This window comes from Mugil cephalus, chromosome 14 (genome assembly GCF_022458985.1).
Source record: "Mugil cephalus isolate CIBA_MC_2020 chromosome 14, CIBA_Mcephalus_1.1, whole genome shotgun sequence".
NCBI classification, from domain to species: Eukaryota; Metazoa; Chordata; class Actinopteri; order Mugiliformes; family Mugilidae; genus Mugil; species Mugil cephalus.
The window spans coordinates 7,270,279-7,296,841 of NC_061783.1; the positions used below are offsets into that span (position 1 = coordinate 7,270,279).

Consider the following 26,563-nt stretch of genomic DNA (forward strand, 5'->3'; position numbering starts at 1 on the left):
TTATAATTTGCACTAGGCTGAGTTTAACATAGTGGGGAGGGGGTCCCTACTCAATCTCTCCATCAGTTCGGGGGTCGTTGGCCTGGAAAAATTCGAAGACGCCTGCTGTAGAGTACCCATTAAAAATATGGGGTATCAGTAATTAGAGGTTACGTTAGAAACATGTTACTCGTTGCCCGGTGGTTGTTTTCCGGTTTTCCGTTACTCTCCTTTTTCCGGATCAAACACAATAGAGCACTGTTAATTTAAAATTGCCAATACAAAAGTAAATGCTCTAGAAGCTCATAAAGATTCAAACAATTTAATACTTATAGTGCCTGCAGCTGAAGAAAGCTCTGTTGTTGGTCAATAGCAATAGCGTTGATCAGCTCTCTGATGGTTCAAGTAGTCTTCAGCGCTGATTGGCCCAAATGGAGAAGAGCCTAGAAAGCATGGCTTAAACTCCAGATGCAGCCAGACAAGGAAGAAAGACCAACTAGACTTGTAATATATATTTATTCTTTACACCAGAACATTTTTAAAAACAACTAGTTTGAAGAATAGCAGGAAGTGGAGTACAAAGTGAACTGAATGAGATCACACAAGGTCAGGGTAGCAACCGATTAATTTATTGTCAACTAATTAATTGACTAAATATGTCTGCTGGCGGATATCATTATAGGCTAAAACTGGACAACTTGGCACAGTTTACAACTCTGCTTCTGCCAATAGCCAGCTCTGATAGGAGCCAGACACGGCTAATCTTACCTCTATTGAAAATGGCAATCACTCAAAACTGACTTGTGAGTGTGGTCTCCTTCTTTTACTCTTAAGACCATTAACATATGACAAATTGTGTGCAGTCTGGCACAGCAATACACGAGAAGAGCATGTCTGACCACCGGCCTAAATGAATCACGGGTTTTGACTTAGAAATCGTCTCCTCAAGCATCTCGCTGCTGTTAGCTTTGGCACCGTCTGTAGCCACTTCAGTTCTCTAGTGATATAAATAGACTGTATTCAAACACAAATGTAACTCAACACACTCATCGAAGTCACTACAGCTTGCATTTACTGGCAGGTGTTTTGTGAAAAGCGTGAAAATCTTATAAAGAGAACCTTCAACTGTTGACATATAGACACACGTCACGCCCATGCACACATAACTGAGAAGAAGAGAGGACGACACGAGAGATTTGGCAGTATTTCAAAATACTTCTGACTTGTCAAGTTTCGGATGATGCCGCGTGATAGAAGCTGCAGGTACTGAGGTCATTCACAGCACATGTTTGATGTGCCATTTAAACATGCTGCAGCGTGCGAGCAATGCATAAGAACACAAAGGAGAACCAGTGAAAGTCCTATGTACAGTACTGAATGAGATCCTGTAGCTTCTGCAGTATGACATTGTACAAAGACATAATTAAATATACATCAATAGTGTTACAAACCACCAGCCCCACACCCGCACACATTAAAAATAAAAAAAAATGTCCTTCTAGCTAACTGCTGATGTTCATAGTATCAACGGACGCTTGAGCTTGACAGTTATTCCTCGAGCTTGGAAAGAGTCATCACAAGGGGCCAGTGTCAAGCTTAAACCAAGGTGGATGATGATTCCTGAAAGTTCCTACATTTCAGTTGCAACTACGAGAACACGGACAAAACATCATGCATGTGGACCTGGAGGTTTGTTCCTCGCCAGTCCAAAGTGGAATTTCAACTAGCTATTTGGGATTTTGATGCTGGATGCAACTAAAGGATTATTTTCTGACCCAGTGGTTGACCACTCTGCTGCAGCGCACTGAGTTAGCCATAACCGGAAAACAGTTAAGTCAAGAACATACCAAGCATTTGCATTTGGCTGACGTTTAAAATATTGTCATCAGTTTAAAAGTCGTGGAAGACTAAGTCATAAAATACGTTTAACATTTTGTGCAGAGAAAATATAGTCCTACCCAAATCTTTTCTGGGCACATTCTTTTATCAGAGAGTGTCCTAGAATCAGTAACTATCCAAGTATATATTCTATAACTTTCGAGACAAACGGGTTTAATTGTTTTCACTGTTTTCACAGTTCAACCAAAGTTTCCACCTTGTTCCCTTCTTAAGGTCTCTTATAAAGAAATGCTAATATTCCAGGCACTTCTCATACTCTATGCGAGTATGTCGCACTTTTAAACATTTGGTCATCCATTTTACTTGAAAACTGTAACAAAAAATACAGTAAAATACAGTATATGCCTTCCGTAACCCTCCTCTTCGGCCTGGAAAGCCTAGACTCTGCTGCCATCCTGTGGCTAGCTCTAGGAACTGCTGCTCAGTCTTCGACGCAGCAGAGAGGCAGGCTTGCTCTCCGTGTCCTCGACGTCGCTTTCACATTGTCTCTGGTGGGAAGAATCAGTAGAGCCATCTGTGAAAACTGTTTACTGTGTGTTTTCTGAAGCTTACGCTGGAATTGGACAATCCAAACTAAACTATAAAACGTGTGCGTGCATCAAATTAAACTCCCAGTGGAGTTCCTCTTTCACCCGTTGCAACCCAGAAAATGTATAAAAGACAAATAATTGTGCTGGCCCGTACAATTACTACATCATGTACATCATACTTTGCAACTGTCGATTCTTTTCAGCACACATTGCAGTGCAAGCTATGCGCCGAATCACAGTGGCTAGCATGAACAGCACATGTTCTCTGGAGAAATTCTCTCTCTCTCTCTCTCTGAATGTGATTACATAAGCGGGAAAAGCACCTCTTGAGGGTTTCCCCTAGATTATTGTACTGTTTACAGAAAACTATTCTTGGAGATAGAGCCCATATACAGAATTATACATAGCGTGCAAAGCTATTATTTTGGCACACAGTGGCTGCAACCCCTGTATTTGTGAGATTCTGAATGTGTGAGTTCTCACCTGCAGTAGATCTGAGTCTGTCGTCCCCTTGCAAAGCAGTCTAAGGTTTTTTAGCCGGTTGCACATCCACACCATGTTGTAGGACATCTAGAGGGGGCAGAGAGAAACAAAAAAGGTTTCATATCCATCTATAACATATTCCATCACTCTTTCTATTTAATTTACTTTGTGACAGGGACAAATAAAAGCTCTTCAATCTTGGTTTACTGCACCCAAGGTTGTAATATTTCATATAATCTTCTAGGCTTCCCTGTACCAGTTTGAGATCTCTGCTATATGTTATTTCTCATTTCTTCTTTCCCGTTATATCTCTACTACTGACTCTCTAAGAAACACCTTAAATGCCAAATATATTATACTATGTAATAGTTCAGAATAAATATCAAGAATCACCTTCCACTTCCTTTTGGCGTTGAACTTCTTAAAGTTCTTCATGTTGATTGAGGATCGGTTCCTATTGGCCGCCTGTTTCCGTGTAATGGGCTGAAACAGACAATGTAAATTTGTATGAATGATAAGCAACGCGCAGCAACAGGATGAAGTGAACAAAAGAAAAAAAAACTCTTAAAAATGCCATAAAAGTTGTAGTAACCTTTATCCATGGATGAAGCAGAGACTCCTCGGCGGTCATTCTTTCTCTGAAATAAACATCGACACGGAAGGAATGCTCAGTAAAACAGTAACAAGTCAGATTAAGCGGCAACAATTTTTACTCTCGTAGTCATGCGTGTATTTTGCTGTTCTGCAATAGCAGATATGTGAAATACAGAAATGTATTTTAGAAATACTCGTTTTTTTGCAGAGCAGGGTGCAGCCTAAAGCCACAATGGGATAATGCATGGCCCCCAAAGTCACGACTGGATTTGCAGCCAGTGAAACCATGACCAACAATGGAAGGAAATGACAAAAGATGCGACAGGATGTTGTGACAACTTTAGCTCATACCAGTGTTGGGCAAACTACTGTCTGCAGGCCACACACGGCCACTTCTGCTGTTCAATCTGGACTGTCGTAGATTTTTAAAATTGTCCTAACGATTGCATTCATTTTGCCTTTATCTTGCAATACCTTGTGTTTAAGTTGATTCCACTAGATGGCGCACTCCCAACACTAACAACTGTTGCTAAGGTCAAGTCTAACCTTTCTACTGGCATGTAATTTATTTTAGTTCGGCCCCAATCTTCCACTGACCTGGGCTGTCAGGGTGGGTTTCATCTACCAGCACTTACCAAAACAAAGATATTAAACACTTAATAAAACGTAGTTAAAACAAGAAAATGCAACAAAAACATCAATATTACAACTGGTCAAAGAAAAATGGAAAATCATAGGACAGAATCTTGACAGCAACGTCTGATTATGGAGCTTGTTTGTCTTCCTAATTAACCTTTTGTTGTGATTTTAACAAATACTAAAACAAAGAAGCTTAAGTCATTTCAACCTAGCCAAATTCTAGGAAGAAAAACAATAGATTAGCAGACGTCCAGCTAGGCTACAAGCTAATTAATCATCTTTCCAAATGAACATCAAGCCGTACCTGCATGACAGGGGAAACAGGTAAATCTGACAATGATATGCAAAGTATGAGGCAGGAATTTGCATAACAAAAAGCTTCACATGCTGAAGGTTTCATCACTACGCCCGACCCCCTAATTGTGGAATATTTCTTTTGCAGTGAATTAATGTTATATTGGATTTCACTAGACGGATAGACGGACTATCTCAAGTATACTGTCTGGTGTCTTGGAACTCCATAAGACGTGTGTATTTTTATAATTCCTAATGACCTAATAGACCCCTTAATGGCCTACGTCACCGTGATGTCATGGTCTTAGCTGGAGGCAAAACAGAGGGAAGCTATACAGTCAATGAGGCAAACACCGTCACTGTCATCCAGGAAAATGTCTCTTACTGTATGTTTTGGTGCCAAAACCAAAAAACCAATAACACTAACTTGAAGTTTTATCACATATCAGCCACTGTCAGTCGTAGACAACTTTGGTTGAATGCGATTAAAAGAAAGGATTGGAGTGAGACAACCATCGATAATTCTCTGTTTGCAGTGCACACTTGATATCAGGTAAGATTAATATCTAATCCATCCCCGTTTTCAGCCTAGATAACATTATGGGTTAAACTAAACTAAAATAGACTAAAATAATGTTAAATTAATTATTATTTAGAGGATTCTTGATACATACCAACTGCTAACTAACACAACTTTAGTTACGTGTTTCATGGGTATCCAAGCAGAAGTTGCATTTACTACGTTACCGCCCACAGTGGTTCTACTTCTTGTAATATCTTTGTTGGAATGGCTTCACTTAATAAAGACAGACCACATTCTGTCCTCATTGTGTCCTCCTTTGGTCAAATTGTCCATCCAGTGAGTGAGAGCGTTGGGGTCGCTGAATATAGTCCCATCAGTCAACTTTTTAAAATAACACTCAGTCTCGGGACATGAGTGCATTAGTATATGCCCCAAAATATGCATTTTCCTCCTTCATTCCAGCGAAAATAGTTCGTTAATATATGGTAACCAGCATTTACGGGCTATAGTGTTTGGGATCTTTTGCCTCCAGCTAAGCCCCGCCCCTCAAAAACTTCACACCGTTTACAAACGTCTCTATTGGAGAATACATTGAAATTCCTTGTGACAAATACTGTACCTTATAAACATGATTGAATTAATGTGTAACTAGTATAGTCATAATTATATTCTACATACTTGGGATCGTTCACCAGGAGTTTCTGGATGAAATCTTTGGCCATGGAGCTCGTCATGCTGAAGTGCCGTTCGTTGAATTCATACTTCATGGCAATGATATTCTTCAGAGTCTCTTCATCAGTGTCATCTTGGAATGGGGATAAACCGCTCAGTCTAAGGACAAGAGCAAGAGTTAGGCTACCTCATGTTCACAACTTGCTTATTTAATTCAGTTCAGTTCATTTCACCTTTGGCAAACTCAGAGCAGACCTTACATCAGTCAATATAAAGAAATCTGGACATTCATTTCGAGGCTGAAGGCCACGATATATGATGTCAAAAAGCACATGTTTCAATACAGTTACCATAAGAACGCACATTAACATATGTCTACAAGTACTCACATGCTACCTATTACACAAACAACTTACAATATGTAGGTAATAACTCCGATGCTCCTGGAGAAACAAGAAAAACAGAATAAAGCATGTTACTACTGTACAGCACAGCTAAGACAAACACAGTGTTTCATTGTGTAAATGTCCCTGAGTCATTTACTATGATTGGTACGTTTTAACTCATTGTTGAGTTGGTGCTGAGATCAACTGAGATCTTGTGCAATGAGCAGTGCCCGGAACAGGCCTGAACATGCAGTCAGTCCTACAGATTGCTCACCACATGTCTGCTGCTGTGCTCAGAGGCTCGCAGTTGACGATTTCAGGGGCTAAAAGGGAGAGAAAGGGAGACGGAGTGAGAGAGGAAGAGAGCGAGAAGAAAAACAGGGTGGGGTTTACTCATAATAATCCCAGCTGTGAATGTGATGATGACAAACTTTAGTACGTTGCTTGTAAATTCCTTAAGCATGCAATAACCAAGACAGTAACTTTATGCGGCAGAGAGCTAAACAATGAGCTAAGAAAACTGTAAAGCGCAAAACTGTAAAAGTGGAGCTGAAAATGAATTAGGGATGGGCATCGAGAACCAGTTCAGTTCATCCATATCATTAGTCTACATGCTACATTCCTCTTATTGATTCTTTTTGAATCTTTACATTAAACCATGTCATGTGAGATATGATGGCAGAGTGACTGAAACGGTTCAAAGTGCAACTTATGCATAATCAATGTATATGATCAATGTATATTTACAGTACAGTACATTTGCAACATCTACTCCCTCAATCAAAAATGATCTGAGGTTTTTAGGGCACAATAAGTCTCCTACTTCCTGAAATCCATTCTCTGGTTGTTTTGCTGAGCAACTGACTACACACACTTTTGGATGCTTTCATATTACATGTGAACAGGTTCTCCCTCTGTGTCCACATTTATCCACCACATTTTGTAAATGTTTCATTTGCATCTATATAATAAGGTGCAACTAACTTTTGATCAGAAATAAATGTGCCACGCAAAATGTGGCAAATTAAACACCATGTCCTCACCTATGTACTGTGGAGTGCCACTCGTGCTCTTGTACTCCTCTCCCGGGCGAAAAAGGTGGGCCAGGCCAAAGTCGATGAGTTTGATTCTGGGATGTGGTGACACTTTGTCTGACAACATGATGTTTTCTGGCTGAATAGAATAGAGAGTACTGTCAGTGACCCAGTTCTGAAACATGACCAAAAACTAAAACAAAGTCAGTTTAGTATTTACCTTGAGATCGAAATGGGCGATGTTCTTGCTGTGCATGAATACCAGTCCTTCCAGGATCTGCTTCAGGAACTCAATGGCTTCGCTCTCCAACAGGTTCTCTTTCTCAGCAATGAAGTCAAACAGCTCCCCTCCACTAACGCTGACAGACCAAACAGAGGAGAGAGTATTGTAAAGAGCTGATCACATATCTTATGCACCCTATGCAGGACCTGGACAAGGCAACTAAATACTTTAGAGGATAATGTTATAGTAATGCATCATTTGGTTGATGGCCTTTCCAGTTGTGTGCAGAGGTGTTTTTTCTGTATCATTTTCAAAATTGGCAATAATGAAATCAAACTAGAGTCTTAACACTCTTAACACACAAATATGTAGCCCATCTGACTGGTTTTAAACCGGAAAGATAAAATGAAAGTAGGTGAGGAAGACCAAATCATAAGGGCAGATGTATTGTGGCCAAACGCAAAAAGCTAAAAATTAAATCTAAAACCCACAAAATACAAATGAACTTGGAGCTTGGATCTTTCTGTTGTATTCAAACGCTTTCCACCTCCACATATCTCATTTATATCAGAAGTATCTGTTCTCCTTTTACTTGTGGCTCGTCATGATAGTATTCATATGTTGACTGGAATAGCATCAGTTCTGCCACAGTGGATGTGCCATCTTATAGGGAAATTAGTGGGTTGTTCTCAGTTCAGCCCTTTTAACAACGTTGTTTGCCTCGAACTGTGATAAAGATGGCTCACTGTGGCAATATTAATTTTAGTTAGGAAAGCCAGCGGTGTCCCTCAAGGCTCACAAATTGTCTCAATGTCCAATGCACAGACAAACAGAAATAATTTTGATTATTTGAACTTTGAAAGATGCAAAGATACTACAATATTTCTCCCATGGTTTTAGTATGAAAGAACCAATTCTGAAAGGTAGATGAATAAACTTGCAGCAGCATTGCGATTAGAAGCTGCCAATGGCAAATACACCTATGAGAATATCCAGATATGGATGCGTACACACACATACACAGACTGTCAACTCACAGTTCCAGAATGAGCACCACCTCCGCTCGGCTCTCAAACACATCTTTGAGGGTCACGATGTTTGGATGTTGTGCAGCCTGGAGGATCTCCACCTCTTTTTCCACGCTGGCCCTCTCCAGGCCCAAGCGGCTGCAGGCGATTTTGCGAATCTTCATGAACTTCCCTGCCCAGCAGGTCCCGGAGGAACGCTCACGAACCTGTCGAACCTGGCCAAAATGCCCACTGGGTGGGGCGGGGGACATAGCGCATGGTGAAAAAAAAAAAAAATCAAAGATCAAGTGAGAGAAGCAAGAGATGAGATGACAGGGAGAACGTTTTCAGCAGACACCACATGTTCACCAACATTGTGGTGCATTCCAACCTACGTGACTGAACACATATTTGAGTCAATTCACTCTTCCAACTACAGAATACAAGATGTTATCGGCAAAACCAGGTGAATGCATTTCTAGGAACAGATGTATGAAGAATGTGCATGTGCAAAAACTAGAAAACATTCCTCAAAGTAAACTTCTATTTCTAAGAAAAAGAATGAATATGGTGAGAATATGCGCATCTCAAGCATACATCAGACCAGAGAATATGTGATTATCTCATGAATATTATGACACATATGGATGATGTAAACGGAAAAAAGAGATAGAAGCTAATGAAAGCTTCTATTTATGTGACTTAACAATGATGTCTGAGACACTTCTGCTGACGGTTTTTAAAATGCGCACGTCTTATTTGCCACAAACAGCCACAGCCAGAGTAACTTAAGTGTTGAAATACGTGTGAAAATGTTACGCTGTTGTTTTCATTGAAAGACTGCTCAAGCAGAAGTATGGACTGATGGGTTGTAAAACGTGGCTGTAATTATTAAACCCCTTTTCTGACATTTGACTGCAAATAAGTGTGTAAAATTATAAAGATCTATCAGCCGAATTAAAACTTACAACTTGTCAAATAAGTGGCAAAAATACAACTATTTTATGACAGCGTGCTAGCTGACTGACACAAAACCTATCACAGCTGTTTAAAGGTTACCTATTGATACAAGATAATTCCTATTTTTTTTACATGGAAATATAATTGTTATCAATTTCGTGAAGAAAAATCTTTCTGCTTCAAATTCATTCCGAGACAAAAATGTGATTCAATTAACAGTCCACAAATAACTTGATGGTTTCAGTTGGCACCACTATAAAACGCAGTCTGAACAATCCATCACATCACGTTGGCGCTTCCAGCAACACACATATACGTCTACCTGTGTCGTAATTAACAGTGTGGCGCTGGGGGTTACTCGGGTCGGCCATATCTAAAATTAAAAAGATTGGGACCAACACTGAGACTGTTTTTCCCACTAACGCTCCACTGGGGTAGGTCTGGGAGGAACAGATGGTGGCAAGGAAGTCGTTACTGGTGGAAAAAGTTTTAATTAATCTGGCATTTTTCATGAGACCATTTGAATCATTATCAGTTCAAACTGCAGAACACTTCATTAAAATGAGAAGTTGGATGATCGCGGGGCTTTCTGTGGCTTTCGCAACAGTGTGTGGATTCCACAACATTTGCTCGGCTGCTGTGCTGTAAATAGACGTGGTCTAACTAAATACACCCCCATCAGGCACATCATTATGACCACCTTCCCAATATCGTGTAGGTCTCTGTAGATCAGGTTTGTTCCCATCTCACACGCATTTGAGCAGTTTGGGATCTAGTGAATTTTTTATAGTGTATGGGCACTAATTTTTGCCATGTCACTGGATTGACAAACGCAAATGAAAGTGGTGCAAAGATGAGACAAACATGTGAGGCAGCGTGTGAGTGTGAGCACACGGAATGGAAGTGTGACGATTTGGTGGTTTCAAAATATTAATTCATTTCAGAGCTGCTGCCTGTCTGGTCAGGGGATCTGCAGCCTGGCAGCCACAGGTGAGCAGCGGGGGAGGGTGATTAGGAGGTGACAAAGGCAGAACAGTCAGGTTGGCTTCTTCTCGTTTGAGCCAGGACAGAGAGCAGACCAGTGTCCGCTTCTGACTTTTTTCCAACCTGCACGCTTTACCTCCACTGTAGACATTAGTTTGAGGCAGGATCAAAAGGTGACTGTGGGCCCAGGGAGTGTCACACCACAAGACCTCCTCCCCCCTCTTTTGTGAGAATTGGGAAAGCATTTCCGCGTTGTGGATTACTTTTTCTTTTTCCTTGTGTTTTGCATTGGACTCCCTTTTTGGATCGACTTTTTTCCGAGGATTCTTATTTTGTTTTCTTGTTAATGGACAAAGACTGAGCTGACAACAGACAGAAACAGAGGATAAGTTACCCTGGATATGTACCTTTTTTTGTTCCCTTTAAAACGGCAATTTTGATTAAATCACTTATAATTTGGCATGTTTATTCCGTTTGTATGGGCTTTTCTGTTGATGATTTAAGGGGCATTTAACCAGTTTTTGTTCAGTAGCAGTGGCTCCGGATTTATGTATGTAACCAGGCTTGTAGACTGGTGTTAGAAGGTTAACTGAGGCCACAGAGTGATTGACAATGTCATCAGCAACACCATTCAAAGCCTGATTGCCTTATATTATATCCACAAGCCAAATGTGTGCCCAAAAACATGTACCACCACAGCCTGATCACCATCTTTCCACCCTTCTCATCAACAGATGGTTCTTGTTTTGTTTTTTTTGTTTTTTTCCTTTATTTCTATGATTGGCTTTAACATAAACTGAATCTGACTGACTGGATAATTGAGCAAATAACGAATGGTTACAGAAGGTAACCATGGTTCTATGAATGTAGATGAAATGGAACGTGCTTGAGTGTGGTGTAGCACTGGAACAAGACCGTCAACATATGTCGTACCAGATATGGTCAAACCAAGCACAACAGATGCCTTAAGTTAAATGATCCAAGAGAGTTTCCTTTATTTACTCTCCGGTCAATCTAAAGCTCTTTTAGGACGTGAAGCATGTAACTTTGCTGCCTTCACATCTCTTCAGTCTCTCACTGCAAAAGTCATTAACTATTCTTGCACAGTTTAACATTTTTAGCCATATATTTTTATCTTTTAGAGAGGCCTAGTTGGGATAAGAAAATTCTACAATTTAGTACATGTTAAATGTTCAGAGGGGACAAAACAATGGCAACAAAATCCATAAATGCCCAGATACTTTATAACTGCAATGTGCTAAAGCCCCTGCTACAGTAAAAACAGTTGAATCCGTACCTTCCCAGAACTTCCCCGATTTCATAGAAGTCTTCCACATTTTCAGGCTTGAAGACGGCCATGTTGCTTTGCTTCGCTTTAATCCCCCTGCTCCTTGGTTTGTCTGTCGCTGGCTGTTCAGCGGTCAGCTTTGTGGTTCATGGTCTTCCAAATCTGCCATTCATCAAAGCTGGACCTGGAATAACAGAAAGAACACATTACCACAGAATAGCCTTAAGCCAAAGAACACACAAGCTGGGTACAGTCAACATTTTGGCAGGGAAACAACTGTACCAGCATATTCAATTGTAATGATTCTTTAAAATCTAAACTATTGTACAGGACTAAAAACAGATATGGTATTTATTCTGAAATAAATAAATATATATATATATATATATGACTTCATATGATCTCCTGTCTCCCTGCCAAATCCCAGAGCTTATAGGGCAGTCATTACTAAACTTCAGTGGACTGTGATTGTAAGTAGATGTGTTTCCATTACAGTTTTCCCGCATTAGTCTCTTAAATTCTTGTCACGCGAGACTTCAGTTTGAGAAAGATGGACGTCAAATGAACTCATCACAAAATCATCTCCGGTTACGGGTGTGACTGGGAATTGCAAAAAAAGTGTTTCCATTGCACCTTTGCAATAAACTTTTACATCAATACATCTGAAAAACGACCTCATGAGAGCGTGAAAATGTTTTAGCGATATTTGTAGGTGTTTCCATTACCTTTTTTTTTTTTAATATTGCGATATTTAGACCCCCCCCCATTTTTAGGGGTAATGGAAACACAGCAATCGACTGTTTATATTTCTGTTCATTATTCTGCTGTGCGTATGGAAAGATTTCTGGTCACATTAATCAAGCGGTTTCTGTTAAGCTTTTCATTCTTTATTTGTTTCAGACCATCTTGGCAAAGACTGAGAGAGGAAGAACTGGGGGTAGGCGTTGATGTCGACTAATATTTGTTTCTTTTTGCCATAAATAGGGATTGTCCACTTTCAAAACGACCTCAGTAAACGGGTCAGACATTCATTAACAATAAAACAAAAATTGTCCTGACAGCTTGCAAGGTTGTTGTGTAACAAATGGCTTAACTGTAAAGCTGTCTCTATGTGTGACAGTTCACCTGACTGAAGTCTAGCACAGTACACGGTAGGATTTAGGATTTACTGTGAGATCCTGAATGATATTATCTCTGTGTGAGGAATAATAAATGGTTACAAATGAATACACCGATCAGCCACAACATTAAAACCACTGACAGGAGAAGTGGCCATCTTCTGACAATTTAAATAAATACAAGAAAAATAAAAACCGGTGTTGACCTAGCCTCCAAATTCACTAGATCCCAAGCTCGTCAAGTATCTGTGAGATGAACTGGACCATGATCCACAATCCATAGGACCCTACTAACAACATCCTGTTACCAGATGCCACAGGAGACCCTCAGAAGACCCATGTCAACTCTCTGATGAGTCATGCCTCATCTGTGTTTATAAGTAGCTTTTGTGGTTGAGCCACATGCAAACAATATGCTCAACTTTCTCACAATGAAGCTTATCATTTGCATCCTGTTTTTGTGGGAAGGTAAACGTGTTTTATGAAACTCGTAAAGAAAGACATCTGGTGTGGGTGGTGAAATGGAAGATTGTGGAGATTGTCTTGTGGGCAGAAACCCCCCAACAGGGTTAACTGAAAGAACTACCCCCCGCAGTCAAAAGCTCCTGTCACACTATAATCCCTGGGTAGATATTTAATTATCTTGTATTTGTTGCAGTCATTCAACATCTCAGCATCGACTTTTCGTCTCCGCTCTTAAGTATGAAATAAAAACATGCCAACATTCAGTATCTAGAAGAGATTGATGCCGGTTTTGGTTAGCAGGTTCTGACAACTCATTTGCATCTTAATATGCATAATGATACATATACAGTAATATTCAACTATTGCTACAGGACTTTCCGTGGAATAGGAAGGTCTCATGGTGACATCATCTGCCTTCACAGAATACCAGGTCACATGTGGGTGTTGCACTTCCCTAATTTCAGGTTCTGTTGCTCAGCTGTGAACCTAAGGTTTTTATTTATTTATAGATATTAGAAAGTGGAACACCTGACTTACGGTAACTAAAGATGGAGGCTCTTCCCTGTAACCTGAGACCTTTATTTACCATGAGTAGTTCTCTATCCCGTCTTTGAGTCACCGCTGTGTAAAGTGTGTCATCTGCCCATTGATGAACCCACAGCCTCGCAATACGAACTTCCCTCCCCGTATCTGACTTCCCTATGTGATAAAGAACGAAAGAAACACGCTGGGAAAGAGGGAAGAAAAAGTTGCTCTGTTAGTCTGTGTGAAGCTGTCCGACACCTCACAGAAACCTTTGCGACAATCCACACCTTCGAACCATATTTATCTGCTGGGAACAGGATTGCGTTTCACGCATACGTGCAGTTTACGCAGAAACTAAACATTCTGTTTGCATTTTTAAGTCATGACAATTGTTGGTTTGTTCTGCCTTTGTGTGCGGGTATCATTGTCCCTTTAAGAGGGACTGTTCCTGAACAGAGTTACCTATGGCTGTTATTTTTGCCGCTGGTGAGGTGTGTCATTGTTGTAGAAAAAGATTAAAAGAGGACACACCGTTGGTGTGTAAAGGTAGAAACTGCCCATGTGTACTTTACTGCACATTCTACAGTGTTTGTTTTTTTTTAATCTGATCTGCTGGTTGCATTCTGTCAAAGCGTGATTATTTTGCGTTCTGTAAAGTTTTAAGTCGCAGAGTTGCATAGGAAGTTCATTTGCAATTGAAAGTTCATTTGCATGTTGATTTAGGAATGGCTTAAAAATGAAACTGATACAACTTTACCGTAGTTGTACAGGTGTGAAAAATGCATTTCTCATAATCTAAATAAGGTTGCATATCGGGGAAGCTTGACAATTTCTGGTTTCAGTCTGCCGAGAAACCAGATTTCAATTATATATCTATATATATATTTTTTTTTTTTGTTACAAGTGTGCCAACCTGCCAACAGTGAGGGTAACAGCTGAGTGGGTGGATGAAAAGTGAGTGGCTCGACAGACAGAACGATCTGTCCTGATTTCAACCTAAAACTAAAACGTACGTTTAAATAGCCTGCTGACACCCGAACAGGCGTAAGAAACACAACAGCGCAGCATCGCTAATGCAGTCACAGTCAAATGATGGGACTTCCGCGATCGGGCCACGAGACGGAGAAATGTGACTCGTGAACTATTGTATGCGGACTCACAACCAGCAGGTAACCACATGGAGGTTGCATTAAGGTTGATGCCCATAAGAGAAGGCGAGAAATAGGGGTTTGGGAAGATGGTGAGTTGCGGTAATGGCGGTAATCTCGAAAGAATTACGGCATCAATATGACGTATGTAGAAAGCCTGAGTGTAAAGCCAGGGCTAAGCACCAAGAAAGATGTGCACTCATGATATTGGAGGCTTTGTATTATATAGTTTAAGCAGGATTCAGGTTTTCCACTAATGTGGCACAGCAGCGTACTGAATCTGGGGAGAAGATTATTACCACATTAAAAGGTTTTACTCTTTTTGTCAGTTAGTGATGTTGGTTTTGTTGGTTTGATCCCTGAAACACTCCAAACCATCGCACTGTGGGGGTGCCTGGTCTAGTCTAAGCGGGTGCTACATGTCTACGTGACATCCACACGAATGTCAGGTCCAAAGGTTTCCCAGGAGAACATTGTATCGTCACAAGACGGTCGATGCTATTTGCTTTTTTGGTCAGTGTAAACCTTCACACCCTCAGCCTCCTCCTCCTGTTCTTTCCTTTTGTCTCCGCGTCAGGTGTGGGAGTGGGCCCTACCTGCTGCCAACTATCTACAAGCATCAACTGCTATGACAAACACGGCTTCAACTCCACCACGACGCAGGCTCTGGTCGCCTGATAATCGTGTTGATTTAAAGACACGCAAACCGGCAGGCCTGCAGTCCGATCTCCTGTATCAGACTCCTGCCCTTAAGTGACTCTCGCAAACCCTGCCCGCCTCTGTGGTTTCCTGTGAATGCAAATGCCTTTTTAAAAAACCCCTGACTACCAGCTTGCTGCGCTCCGCTTTTGGATTCACCTGCTAGGCCCTGGCATAAAGGAGAAGAATCAACGCAGGCACAGCAAGCCAAACGTATTACTTCCTGGTCTGACAACAATCCAGCCTCTTGTTCACTCTCTTTTTCTTTTCTTAGCTTCTTCCTAAAACATTCCCTTCAGTCTCTTCCAGGATGTCCAATGACCCTCAGCAAATGTTGTGCAGTTCCTCTGGGATACTGCGTCCGATCAACACACACGCAGTCGCCAGAACAAGCGAGTGGGGTTCACGACTGTTCTCCTGATTACAAAGCCCTGTGTCCACAAAGTCATGTGAAAAAGTCAGTGCTATTTTAACCAACCCTGAGCATGGATAACTTTATTTTTACACAGTGCTGTGATGGTGTGCAGATGCAAAGCAGTCAATCTGACTCATCCTCTCATGTAAACGGGCTGGTTACTCTGTTCCTGCTGCCGCGGCGTTGTGTTCTCACAGACCAAAACGAGCTAGTCCAAACACTTCTCACAGCTGAAGGTTTCTGCATTATTTGTTACTGCTCACAAGTCTAAGCTCACATTGCCCACAATGACAGCACGTTACCGCAGGCAAACAACAGGAGTTGCCGTTGTTGCGTCATGTAACCCTTTGCCTCTTTTTTTTTTTACGCACTCCTCGATTACTCATATCAAGCGTGTTAATCAGAGAGATGTGTCCCCACGCTGGAGTATTTGTTTGTATTTCTCATTGCGCACATGAATGTAATTCATTAAACAGATTTATAATCAGTCGCGCAGAGAAGGTCTTGTTGTTGCAGCTGTTGTGCTGTAGTCAGGGTCACAGCGTGATAATGGAGCGTATTGGATCCAGTCCAACAGTGTGTCTGTGGTTGGATATAACTTTGTGAATAACATTGACCATCTAGTCACAATTCAATGTTCGGAGGGGAAACTTTTGGACCCGGCATTCACTCATTGGTGTGGATGTTTCTTAGACCTAGACCAGTCTTACCCCATAGCATGGGCACACACCCCGCAGCAGCCACCCCGAGCAGGATGCAGCCTGACACGAACCCCTTTCACATCCAAAATACCGGGTCGACACAGGATGCCTGTTTTATCCTCCCTCTAATACATCATCGCATTGATGTTTATAAACACAGTCGCGCCTCAGGGCAGAACAGCACAAGGTGTTGACCCGGCCTCCAAATTCACTAGATTCCAGGCTCATCTAGTATCTGTGGGAAGATCCACAAAGTCCCCTCTCCCCAAAGGCCCCAAACGAACAACATTCTGGTGGCAGACACCACAGGACGCTCTCAGAAGGCCCGTGTCCATTCTCTGATGAGTCACACCTGTTTCGGAGGCACAAGGGAGACCTACACAATATTAGGAATGTGGTCATAATGTTATGCCTGAATGGTGTATAATACTGACGTGACCTGTGTGACTGCATAACTTTTAACTCTCCTGTCCATCACCGCTTAAAGCCCGCCTGAATGATTTGATCGCTCCCAACGGAGTGGCTCCAGACCACCTTTTCCGCAGCAAAATATTCATCTGCGGCCGAATGTGAGTGAACAGGGTAATATAAAAGAGAAAGCTGTTCGACAAGGATTCCTTCCAGCAGAATAGACAGGAGGAGTTGTATTGGATAACATAAGCGTGCAGAGCTGTTCCAGATAAACTGGTCACTGAGTGCATACATCAATTGAATATTCTTGATTCAAGCACTGCAGAGATTAGGCACTGCGTGGACCTAAGGCAGTCGTCTGCTACTTCACTAAGTAGTTGCTGAAGGGTACCAATAGTCTGCAGTCAGTGCAACTGTGGGTCCCTCTCATTTCTCCATTTTCCTGCCACCTCCTCTCCTCTCCCCCACCCTGCTGCCTGTGACCCGGAGGTGTTTGTCAGCGGGATCGTTCGCCTCATCTCAGTTCCTGAAACACATCTCGACAAGAGGAGGAGGCCGGCCGGATGAGCTGTGCGTCCGTGACTTATAAAAGACTTGGAATACTACGCCACACTGTGAACTGAATTCAGCATCTAATGATACGTTGAGTTCATGTTATGCTCATCCGAAAGTGCGACAATGACGCAGCTATGCCGCGAATCATACTTTGCTAAATGTCAGCCCCTCTCTTCTTCACCTCGTCCGCTCCCGTCCTTGGTGAGAGGAACTGAGACGTGAGCAGGGGAAGCGCAGGAAGGGTTTAAGGACGTACAGGCTGAGAAATGAGAAGAGAGGAGTGAACCTTGATAGCCGTAAAAACCCGATGTGAACTATTTCCGGCACAGTTGGTTCTCATGTCAATAAGCCGGACGCAAACAGAGGTCTTTCTGTAGTCCACACGCAGGCTAAGCCACATGTGAGAGCCGCGTCTGCTGAACCTCCTGAACAACTCCATTCATTCCCGCTTTGTGAAAGTGAGATCACCAGTGACTGCTACATTCTAGGGCCATGATCAGTTCAGCAACTACCTGGAAATTCAGTTGCACTAATCAGAGTAGAGTCCCGGTGATTCACCTGGTGAAATAAAAACAGGGAAGGTCCCAAGGTAATAAAGCAAGACAGGATTAAGGTGTGGATCGCAGGGTGCCGCCGAGAGAGATGGCGAATTGTCCCGTAATCTAACCTGCTGACGAAACATCAAGTCAGAGTCACAAAGAGCTGTCTGCTGGCATCTCTCTCAGGGACCCCTGATCTCTACGCTGTGGAGTGAGACTGAGATTATACGAAGAGACAAGACACGGAGGCAGATTAAATCCACAAAAGAACTGTGGCAATTTCTCCAAGATGCTCAGCAATGTAGATCTATCTGTCAGAGCACTGGTTATAGGACTTTCACTCCATTAAAGAGCACAATTAAATTTATATTCATATAATTATATGATGTTAACTAACATAAACAAACTACTCAGGGATTTTATTTCAAAGTCTCAATCCTTTTTACATATTAGTCTATATTAATTATAATCCCACTGTTTAAATGTGTTAGGACTTCAGATGTCCATTATGCGCTCCACACTAGAAGAAGCCTGCGGCGTTTTGTGATCTCAACCTGTTGTGACATGCACGATGTATAGCGAAAAAAAGCTTGCCTGAATCTGTCCGTTTGCAAATGAAGGTGCAAAACTTTCCAATCCAACTAAAGCGGCGCAGTTTAGAACGGACGCGATCGCATCCTCGCATCTCGCAGACAATTAACTGCGGAAAAATTAAATCAAGAGAGAAATATTTATTGCGCACTGACCATGGACACGATCGTAGAAGTATCCCCGACAGCAGCTGCCCTCCCTCAAATCAGGCGTCCTCGCCTCCCGTGTGGCCCCTCGGCTTCCTGGTCGGATGTCCCCCTGTTGTGGGCCGTCTATCCCATGGATGTGTCCCTGCCCTGCTCCCGACAGATGGAGTGGAAAGCGTGCGCTGCGGTGCTCGCACGGCCCTGAAGCTCGCAGGTAGTTGGGGAATGCGGAAAACACCCGCGTGCACAGTTTGATGTCATGTCCGATTTTTATAGATGCCGGGGAGGCGACCTCGAGGGGCGTTCACGGCCCCTCCTACCGGCGAATGAGATGTTGAGAAAACACCTGGTTGTCGTGCTTTATTATATTTTTTTTATATAAGGACAAGCCAAACTCACGGGTGAAATAAAAAAAAAAAATTCCGGCTTGCACGCAGCCTTCAAAATAAAAGCGGAAGTGTTTCTTTATTTTGGTGTATGCGAAAACCACCGTGAGCAATGTTATTACCTAATACTATTAACTGGCCAGTTAACATTCACAGCATAGTTATTATTATTATTATTATTATTATTATTATTATTATTAATAATAATCAACGAGGTCAACTTCATTGTCTTACAGTAATCAGGAATAACACCTGCTGTCCACAATAAATGCTAAAAAAAATTACAGCACTATAAAATACTATAATAGTAGTAAGCTAAGCTAAGAAACTATTATAATAATATAATAGGTGTATTATAATACAAAGGAGAAGTGTGTTACCAGGCGCCACAGGACACCCCCACAAGGCCCATGTCCATTCTCTGATGAGTCACTACTGTTTTGGAGGCACGGGGGAGACCTACACAGTAAGAGGCAGGTGGTTTCAATGTTGTGGGTGATCGGTGTAGATAGTTGACCACCATTCAGCTTTCAAACACAACAGACCCTGTGTCTATGAGTCCTTGAGGGTTTAGTCTTAAATGTGGCACCACAGCAGTGCCTTGGGTTGTAAATTGAAGTGACACTTGAGAATAAGTTATTAGCAGAATGTAAACCGACTAAAATTAAATGGCTTCAACAAATTCATTGGTGTGAAAATCGGTCATCAATAACACAATTCAGCAAGTGGACATGTACACATTCATGGGGCTGTGTCTCTCTTCTGCACTGTCCTTTGGGCACATCAGAAAATATCCAGGAGGGGGTTACTTTCTCTAAGGTATGATGAGCTTGGACAACTGTTTATAGGAAGGAATCCTTCATGATTAATTTAGGGAGAATTCTCCTTTACCGACTGAGGACATTTCGGTCTTTCGAACATTGTGGTGACATCAGTGTTATACTACAGATTACGGGTTGGTCTGTACGACGGGCAGCAGCAGATAAGAAGAGGCTGAACAGACTGGTGACGAGGGCCGGCTCTGTTCTGAGCTTCCCTCTTGAGCCTGAAGAGATGGTGGGCGATAGTGCTTCACACACTGTGTAAAGGAGGGTTACCGCGGGTCCTTCCTTCCTGCTGCTCTCAGGTTGTACAACCAAGCCTGCTCCCTATAGACCACATTATTTATTGTTAATTTGCAGTTATATGTATTACTTTTTTGTCTTTGTCTTTAAAACTGTATTCTGCTGCTGCAACACTTCACATACTCCCACTGTGGAATAAATTAAAGATTATCTTCTCATTTTTTAAATGTTTGCAGTCAAGGAAGTGAACTCAAGGGCATCTGGCTTCTACAACAGGACAAGGAGCCAAACCAGACCCTCACGGTCCATGGACTTCAACATCTGTGTGCAGGTCTCAACAGCTCAAAGTGCTATAGTTGTTTTGACTCTTTCTTGGTTTTGTGTGCATCTGTGTCTAACCTCTAACCTCACTCCCCCCCTGTTTTTTGACAATGGACCTGCACGACTTCCTTCCTTTCAGACAGGCGCTCTCTGCTGGCCTCCCGACTCCTCCCCTCATCCACCTCACTCTTTCACCCATTCGTCCGGTTTCTCAGCGCCAGCCACCGTTATCTTCAGCGCACCTACTGAACATTCAAGTGCAGCAGGTCACCTTTAATCCACTCTGTGAAGGTCACGTGGTCTGTAATGTATTTGGGGACCTTTGTGCGTTTTGAAACCTGTCTTTGGGTTTATTTCATGTTAGGCCCCTTCACCCCCAGTGAGCTGCGTGGCCACGAGAGGCCAAAACAAGCTGGGTTTCAAGTTTACTATCGTTCCAAAAATATCACACAGACTTCAAATTAAGATGTCAAAAGTTCTACAGTGGAGCTTTGGCAGTCAAACGGTGTATTGTAGTGTGTAACAAGCCCACTTATTGAGCTTAATTGTTTCTCTGATGTCCTGACCGGTTTCTAAAGTATTATGCCATGTCATTTTTGTGGCTTCACTGAAAACAACAAGGTACACAAACTGAAAAAATGTTAAGTAAACCGAAATTGATCAGACACAGATTAGAAAAAAAAAACAAAATACCTTTTTAATTTAGCATCAGGCTAGAAATTTCACATCTGAATTCAGTTCATTACACACAATTACAAAATTCTGTAGTAGTACCAGCCATTGTAATTGCTCACCATGCATGAACCTGCTTGCAAATGTGAAGGACTGGCCGGCAGCTGTGATGCCATGGCCGTTTAGGTGTTAATGAGAACAGGCAGGTCGCGTGTAAACGCTCATGTTCTGGTAACCTCCGCTGAGGATCTCCACCTTCCACTTTTAACATCCTGCACCAGAGTGTTGCAGTCTTTACCACCCTGTATGTTTGATCAAATCACAATTGTGTTCCTTGGTCACTGTACAATTCTTTCTATTTTTTTTTTCCCCCCAGAGGTCTTGTGTCCACTAAGCTGCGTCTCCTCCCTCCCTGAGCCGACCCCAGCCTTCAAAGCGACGGGGACGCCTCAGTTCTTCTTGGCCTTTGGTGAGTCATACTTTCTCTTGCTGGAGTACCAGAGCAGCAGAGGGATGCCGATGGAGGGCAGAGTCATCACGCCAAACGCAGCCCAGTCCAGCTATGAGGAAAAAAACAAACAAAAAAAAAAACAGAAGCATGGGAGAGTGAGTCAACTGGCATGTTCAAACAGGGAAATGCATTTCTTTGTCATTTCTGAATTTCAGTGTCACGTCACAAACAACAAGGACAAGGAATAAGAAATAACTTCAACATCTATACTTAGGTGCCATTTTATTGCCGTGGTAATTAGTTTATATTCAATTACACACAGATACTTCCACATCCAACCCATTTATATTAGTGACACTTGTGCCTTTACTTTGATTACTACAGATCAGTCGGCTTGGGAAGAACCTACAAATCAGTTTTGAATGTTGCACTTACATAATGTGGGGAGAAGCGCCGGTCAAACTCTCTCTGAGCCAGGATGCCTCCCTGTCCAGGGGCGCTGGTGTAGCCGACCTACAGGACGTTTAAAAAAAAAAAAAAACACCTCAGTTTCCTCACATCACGTACAGCTCTGAGTGACTGAAGTAATTAAGTGCTTTTACCACGACTTGTCCTCCCTCCTGGGCCAGGTAGCTGATGGAAGCCGAGGTGAAATTAAAGTAGCCGGCCTTCAGGGGGCGCAGCACCACCGTGTGCGAGACATTGCTGGCTCTGAAAGTTCTGAGTTAAATCTTAAACGACTTACAAAAGATCAAAAGTCCAACCATGCAAATTTGAAATCAATTAAACAGAATAATAAACTGCAATAAACAAGCTGGCCCACTCTGTAGTTTGCCATTTGTGGCGGTAAGTTTGACATTTCAAAAAGTGTTTGCATGCAAGTGTGGTGTCGACCTGCTTCGCATTTCATCTGTCAAACTGTATCATTCTCAGTCTTTAACACGGTTACAGGTTTTGTGGTGTTAAGCCATTTTACAGTAGTAGTCTTTGTAAGATGGAAGTGAAGCAGCTAAAAGCAGCTTCCTGTTATACAAACGTTTGACAAGTTATAGAGGGATGGACAGTTTTTCTCACATTAAACCACCATTAAGCCAACACCAGCTGCGAGGTGAGAAGATCATTGAGACACTCGTGTTCAAGGATACGGTGCGATCCTGTCCCATTTAACGTTCAGCATGCCTGAAACGATTCCAAAGTCTTCTGGAGGAAAAGAATCATCTGACAGCTCCACCTCCAGGGCAGCACTGTAGAGACAGACGAGAGGAGGACGTTTACTTAGATTATGTGAACATTAATGCTCAGAAGCAACACTTACTTTAAAAGCTTTGCTGCATTTTGCACATGGCTCAGAGTTACAAACGAATAAGCATTTCATCAACGTTAATTATTTCTTGAGAGAAGCAGAAGTTTATCCATCATGACAGCTCTTTTTTGCAGTGTCTCCACTTCCTGCGTGAGCTGACAAATGCAGTAAGCAAGCACAGGGTTTGTGTTCAGTGCAGAACGATGCACACGGTCTCTGCACTCAGCTCGTAGGCAAAGCAGTAGTTACAGCATGTTACAGCACATTTATTCAACCCATTCTAATGAGATACTATGCTGATTAAATCATGATTATATGCTGCCTGAGGCGCAGCCATTGATCCAGTCAAGTTGACTGAATGATGTCATCACTATTTCTACATCGGTGTACTGTGTGTTCATGTGAGTGTGAAGGGTGAAACTCGACAAGATAATACAGCTGCATTTTCACTTTCAATCAGCAAAGGTCACTGAAGTTAAATAACCCTCAACACTGTGTATACGAATTAATGACAGGATACAGAAAAAAAATAACTTTACTAATAACCCTGAATAAATCTGAACATTTGGTAAAATTTTGAAATCTTAATTCATGAGAGCACGACAGACTGGAAATCTTTCACCAGTCTGTTCTGCTTCGGGGGAAACAGTGACAGCAACAGACTCAGAAAGGCTGGCTGCGTAACTGGCTGCAGACTGGAGACTTGTGAAGTGGCGCTGGGGAGGAGGGCACCAGACAAGCTGTTATCCATCGTGGATAACCCTGGATAACACTCTCTCAAGGGCCGCAACAGGAAATCACAGGCCTCTACTACGACCTACCATTTACGCGCGACACTGCACTTACTGTACTGGCACAGTTAACACATGATTCTTTTTTTTCTGTCTTTTTTTTTTTTTTTTAGGTCAGTGCGATTTCTTTTCATTTTTTGATGTCTTTATTGCCAATATACAAGTACAGTGAAATGCAGATGGGGCAAACTCATTAGATGACAAAACGCTCTGTAGCGTCTGCATCATTATAGATTGTGTATAGTATGCAGAGTGCCTGTATATTGCTGGCTGAAACAATGAAATTTCATATTTTTGAATCAATACTGGGCCTATCCATTCATCGTTTATCACTTAAAGTTTATTTGAGAGATTCGTGCTAATTATTTAGTAGTTAATCAACGGACTAATCGACTGGACCACTAATCATTTGTTGCAGCCCTAAAATTAACCATACAGTGTTGCATATGTTTGTCTAGATCTGGTGATCAGTAGCTTTTCCTCAGATTTTGAGTACAGGGAAGCTGTGCCCCCAACACGTGGACGAGACATCCACAATGTTGCTTGAGTTTCTGCAGCTTGCACGTGTCTTTATTAACTCTCTCTCTCGGATAACTGACCTGGAGCCCACGTTGTAGATGTTGTACTGCAGGGTGAGGTCCCGTCCCTCCACGGCGTAGCGGTTCAGTAAGGACTTGGAGGCCAGTAAACGGGCCCCCTCTTCTCCTGTGCTCAGACCGAGCAAAACCAGAAGGACAAACACGGGAAGCATCATGATGACCTGGAAAGAAGAGAAGCAGCGATAACCCACTAAATGACAAACCACTGGGGAGACGGGACCAGTAAATGCCCATGATCTATAACACAGGTGGCAAACATATGGCCCGCAGGACAAATGCAGCCCACCAGAGCGTCAAATCTGGCCTGAGGGAACAGTTTGCAAAGTGAAAAAATGACACTGAAGACATTAATTGCAATTTTTGAAAAGAAATGTAACCGCTATAGCGAGGTTTCAGTTTCACAGTTTTAGTGAAAGTTGTGATCACAACACAACACTGAAATCAAGAACTAAACACAAATTGCACTTCTTCTTCTTCTTGAGAAATGTCCCGTTGTTCATTACATGCGTAAAAAATAGTGCAGATCATTAAGTGTAAACACTTACATGACGTACTTGTTTGAATTAAAACTGCTCTGGCCTCTTGAGATCAAACTGGGTTGAATGTGGCCCTTGCACTAAAATGACTTTGACACCCCTGCTCCATACACATAAGAATGTGGACTGTGGTGATTGATGAGATGAATGATTTTGTTAGCTTAGAAGGCATGAGGTGAACTTTTTTGGAATTTATCCAGTAAAGAGCTCAACGTCGCCACAAAACATCTGTAACAGTTCATATGAACCGAACTCGTGCTATTTCAGCATTTCGTGTTTTATTTGACATCAGAGAGCTCTTCCTTCAATAAGTTGAGCGTTTTAATGACTAAACTGAGCTAAAAGAGTCACATTTTAAACAGCTTAGCTTCGGGCCAAGGTGTCGATCATTGAATGGTACAGACGCTTACGTGGACCAGTCGACTCATTGCTATGCTAGCCTTCAGTGACAAAATTACAATAAAAACGCCGCTTACAGTCTAAATGTACACAGCAGGGTGTAACCTCGGCAATGTTAACATGTCTGGTTATAAATAATTAAATCGGTAAATCAACGCAGTTGGTAAAATGAACAGAATCAGTAATAAAGGCTGTTACCGTCCAGTAGTCGTCTTCGAACCGCAGATATTGAAGGAACCAGACCGGCGCATGCTCACAAGCTTTAAGTCACTCTTTACATGACGTGTACCGGGGGGAGCGCTGAGGAAGGCTGCAGACTGCAGCGCCCCTGCTGTCCTGGCGGAGGTGCGACAGTGCCTCGAATTGTGAAATCACGTGAATTGAGGTTGTACCGTGTTGTTAGACTGCGGTTGTAAGGTGTGAAAATTATCATTTTTCCCGACCGATCAGCTAGACAGTCGGGGATGTTTTGGGGAGCTGATAAGTGGTGGTTAAAAGTGCAGCTTGGCACCTCCCCCCATGCCTGTGCTGCAGTGCCTTGAGCAAGCAAAGCAGCAACATAGTTTCCCCTCGAGGATTAATACAGTAAAAATTATTATTATTATCACAGTAACATATATATTACTTCCCCTCACAGCCACAAACCACTTAGCAGTTCAGTAGGTCCTTGTTTCCTGTGAAGCCTTCACTGTAGGCTTTGACTAAAAACTGTTTCCTCACAGTCAGAAGAAGAAAAGAATGACTACATTTAGTAGATTTAGCAAAAGGGTCGTAATCTACTGTTGTATATTGATGTGCTGAAGAAAGAAGTGATCACCGCTGACAAGTCTTATCTTGTATTTAAAAAGGTTTATTACAAGATAGAACAATGTCAAAATCACAGCCGAATCTGAGAGAGCTTCCAGCCAATCGTCGAATCCTCTCTGCCATTCAGCTCCTACAGACCCCTTATATATGGTTCTTATCCCCAAGAACCCCATTCACAAACCCAACTTGTCTCCTTACAAGGTCTAGCAATTTTATGGACTGACAACTGGTACATCACCCTTTAACCTTTAAACTTTATATAGACATCCCCAAAAAAGGAAACAAATACTAAAAAACTAATGGAAAGGACCATATACTACACTAGTACTACTGAAATGACTATTTTTCTTGGCCAGACCATATACAGTATATAATATAATATAGTATACCACACGAGTCACTAGGTGGAGACAAATAACCTCCTTT

At 42.1% G+C, this 26,563-nt stretch overlaps 2 protein-coding genes across 2 annotated transcripts; both read right to left on the reverse strand.

The window, feature by feature from the left end:
- Positions 1 to 476: 476 nt before the first annotated feature.
- si:dkey-240h12.4 (death-associated protein kinase 2) lies at positions 477 to 19,193 on the reverse strand. Its single transcript, XM_047604593.1, has 12 exons — positions 18,818 to 19,193; positions 11,505 to 11,679; positions 8,294 to 8,515; positions 7,254 to 7,392; positions 7,043 to 7,172; positions 6,274 to 6,322; positions 6,030 to 6,056; positions 5,620 to 5,772; positions 3,484 to 3,529; positions 3,285 to 3,374; positions 2,892 to 2,978; positions 477 to 2,366 (listed from the first exon to the last, which is right to left on the reverse strand). Exons 2-12 carry the CDS (start codon positions 11,564 to 11,566, stop codon positions 2,286 to 2,288), a joined length of 1,086 nt encoding a protein of 361 aa, XP_047460549.1. The 5' UTR covers positions 11,567 to 11,679; positions 18,818 to 19,193; the 3' UTR covers positions 477 to 2,285.
- A 2,057-nt stretch (positions 19,194 to 21,250) lies between these two features.
- ssr2 (signal sequence receptor, beta) lies at positions 21,251 to 25,614 on the reverse strand. The gene is made up of 6 exons (XM_047604594.1): positions 25,529 to 25,614; positions 24,396 to 24,556; positions 22,848 to 22,946; positions 22,305 to 22,413; positions 22,138 to 22,215; positions 21,251 to 21,811 (listed from the first exon to the last, which is right to left on the reverse strand). The coding sequence occupies exons 2-6, from the start codon at positions 24,548 to 24,550 to the stop codon at positions 21,701 to 21,703; spliced, it is 552 nt and encodes a 183-aa protein (XP_047460550.1). The 5' UTR covers positions 24,551 to 24,556; positions 25,529 to 25,614; the 3' UTR covers positions 21,251 to 21,700.
- Between the last annotated feature and the right edge of the window lie 949 nt (positions 25,615 to 26,563).

What these genes read in the sequence shown, in the direction of transcription:
- ssr2 (XM_047604594.1), bottom strand. Translation starts at nt 24,550, where the DNA reads ATGATGCTTCCCGTGTTTGTCCTTCTGGTTTTGCTCGGTCTGAGCACA. An exon ending in ATCTACAACGTGGGCTCCAG is followed by an intron (nt 22,947 to 24,395) that starts GTCAGTTATCCG and finishes CTGTCTCTACAG; the next exon opens with TGCTGCCCTGGAGGTGGAGC. An exon ending in AGGAGGGAGGACAAGTCGTG is followed by an intron (nt 22,216 to 22,304) that starts GTAAAAGCACTT and finishes AACGTCCTGTAG; the next exon opens with GTCGGCTACACCAGCGCCCC.
- si:dkey-240h12.4 (XM_047604593.1), bottom strand. Translation starts at nt 11,566, where the DNA reads ATGGCCGTCTTCAAGCCTGAAAATGTGGAAGACTTCTATGAAATCGGG. An exon ending in TGGCACTCCACAGTACATAG is followed by an intron (nt 6,323 to 7,042) that starts GTGAGGACATGG and finishes TCTCCCTTTTAG; the next exon opens with CCCCTGAAATCGTCAACTGC. An exon ending in AGCACAGCAGCAGACATGTG is followed by an intron (nt 6,057 to 6,273) that starts GTGAGCAATCTG and finishes TTGTTTCTCCAG; the next exon opens with GAGCATCGGAGTTATTACCT.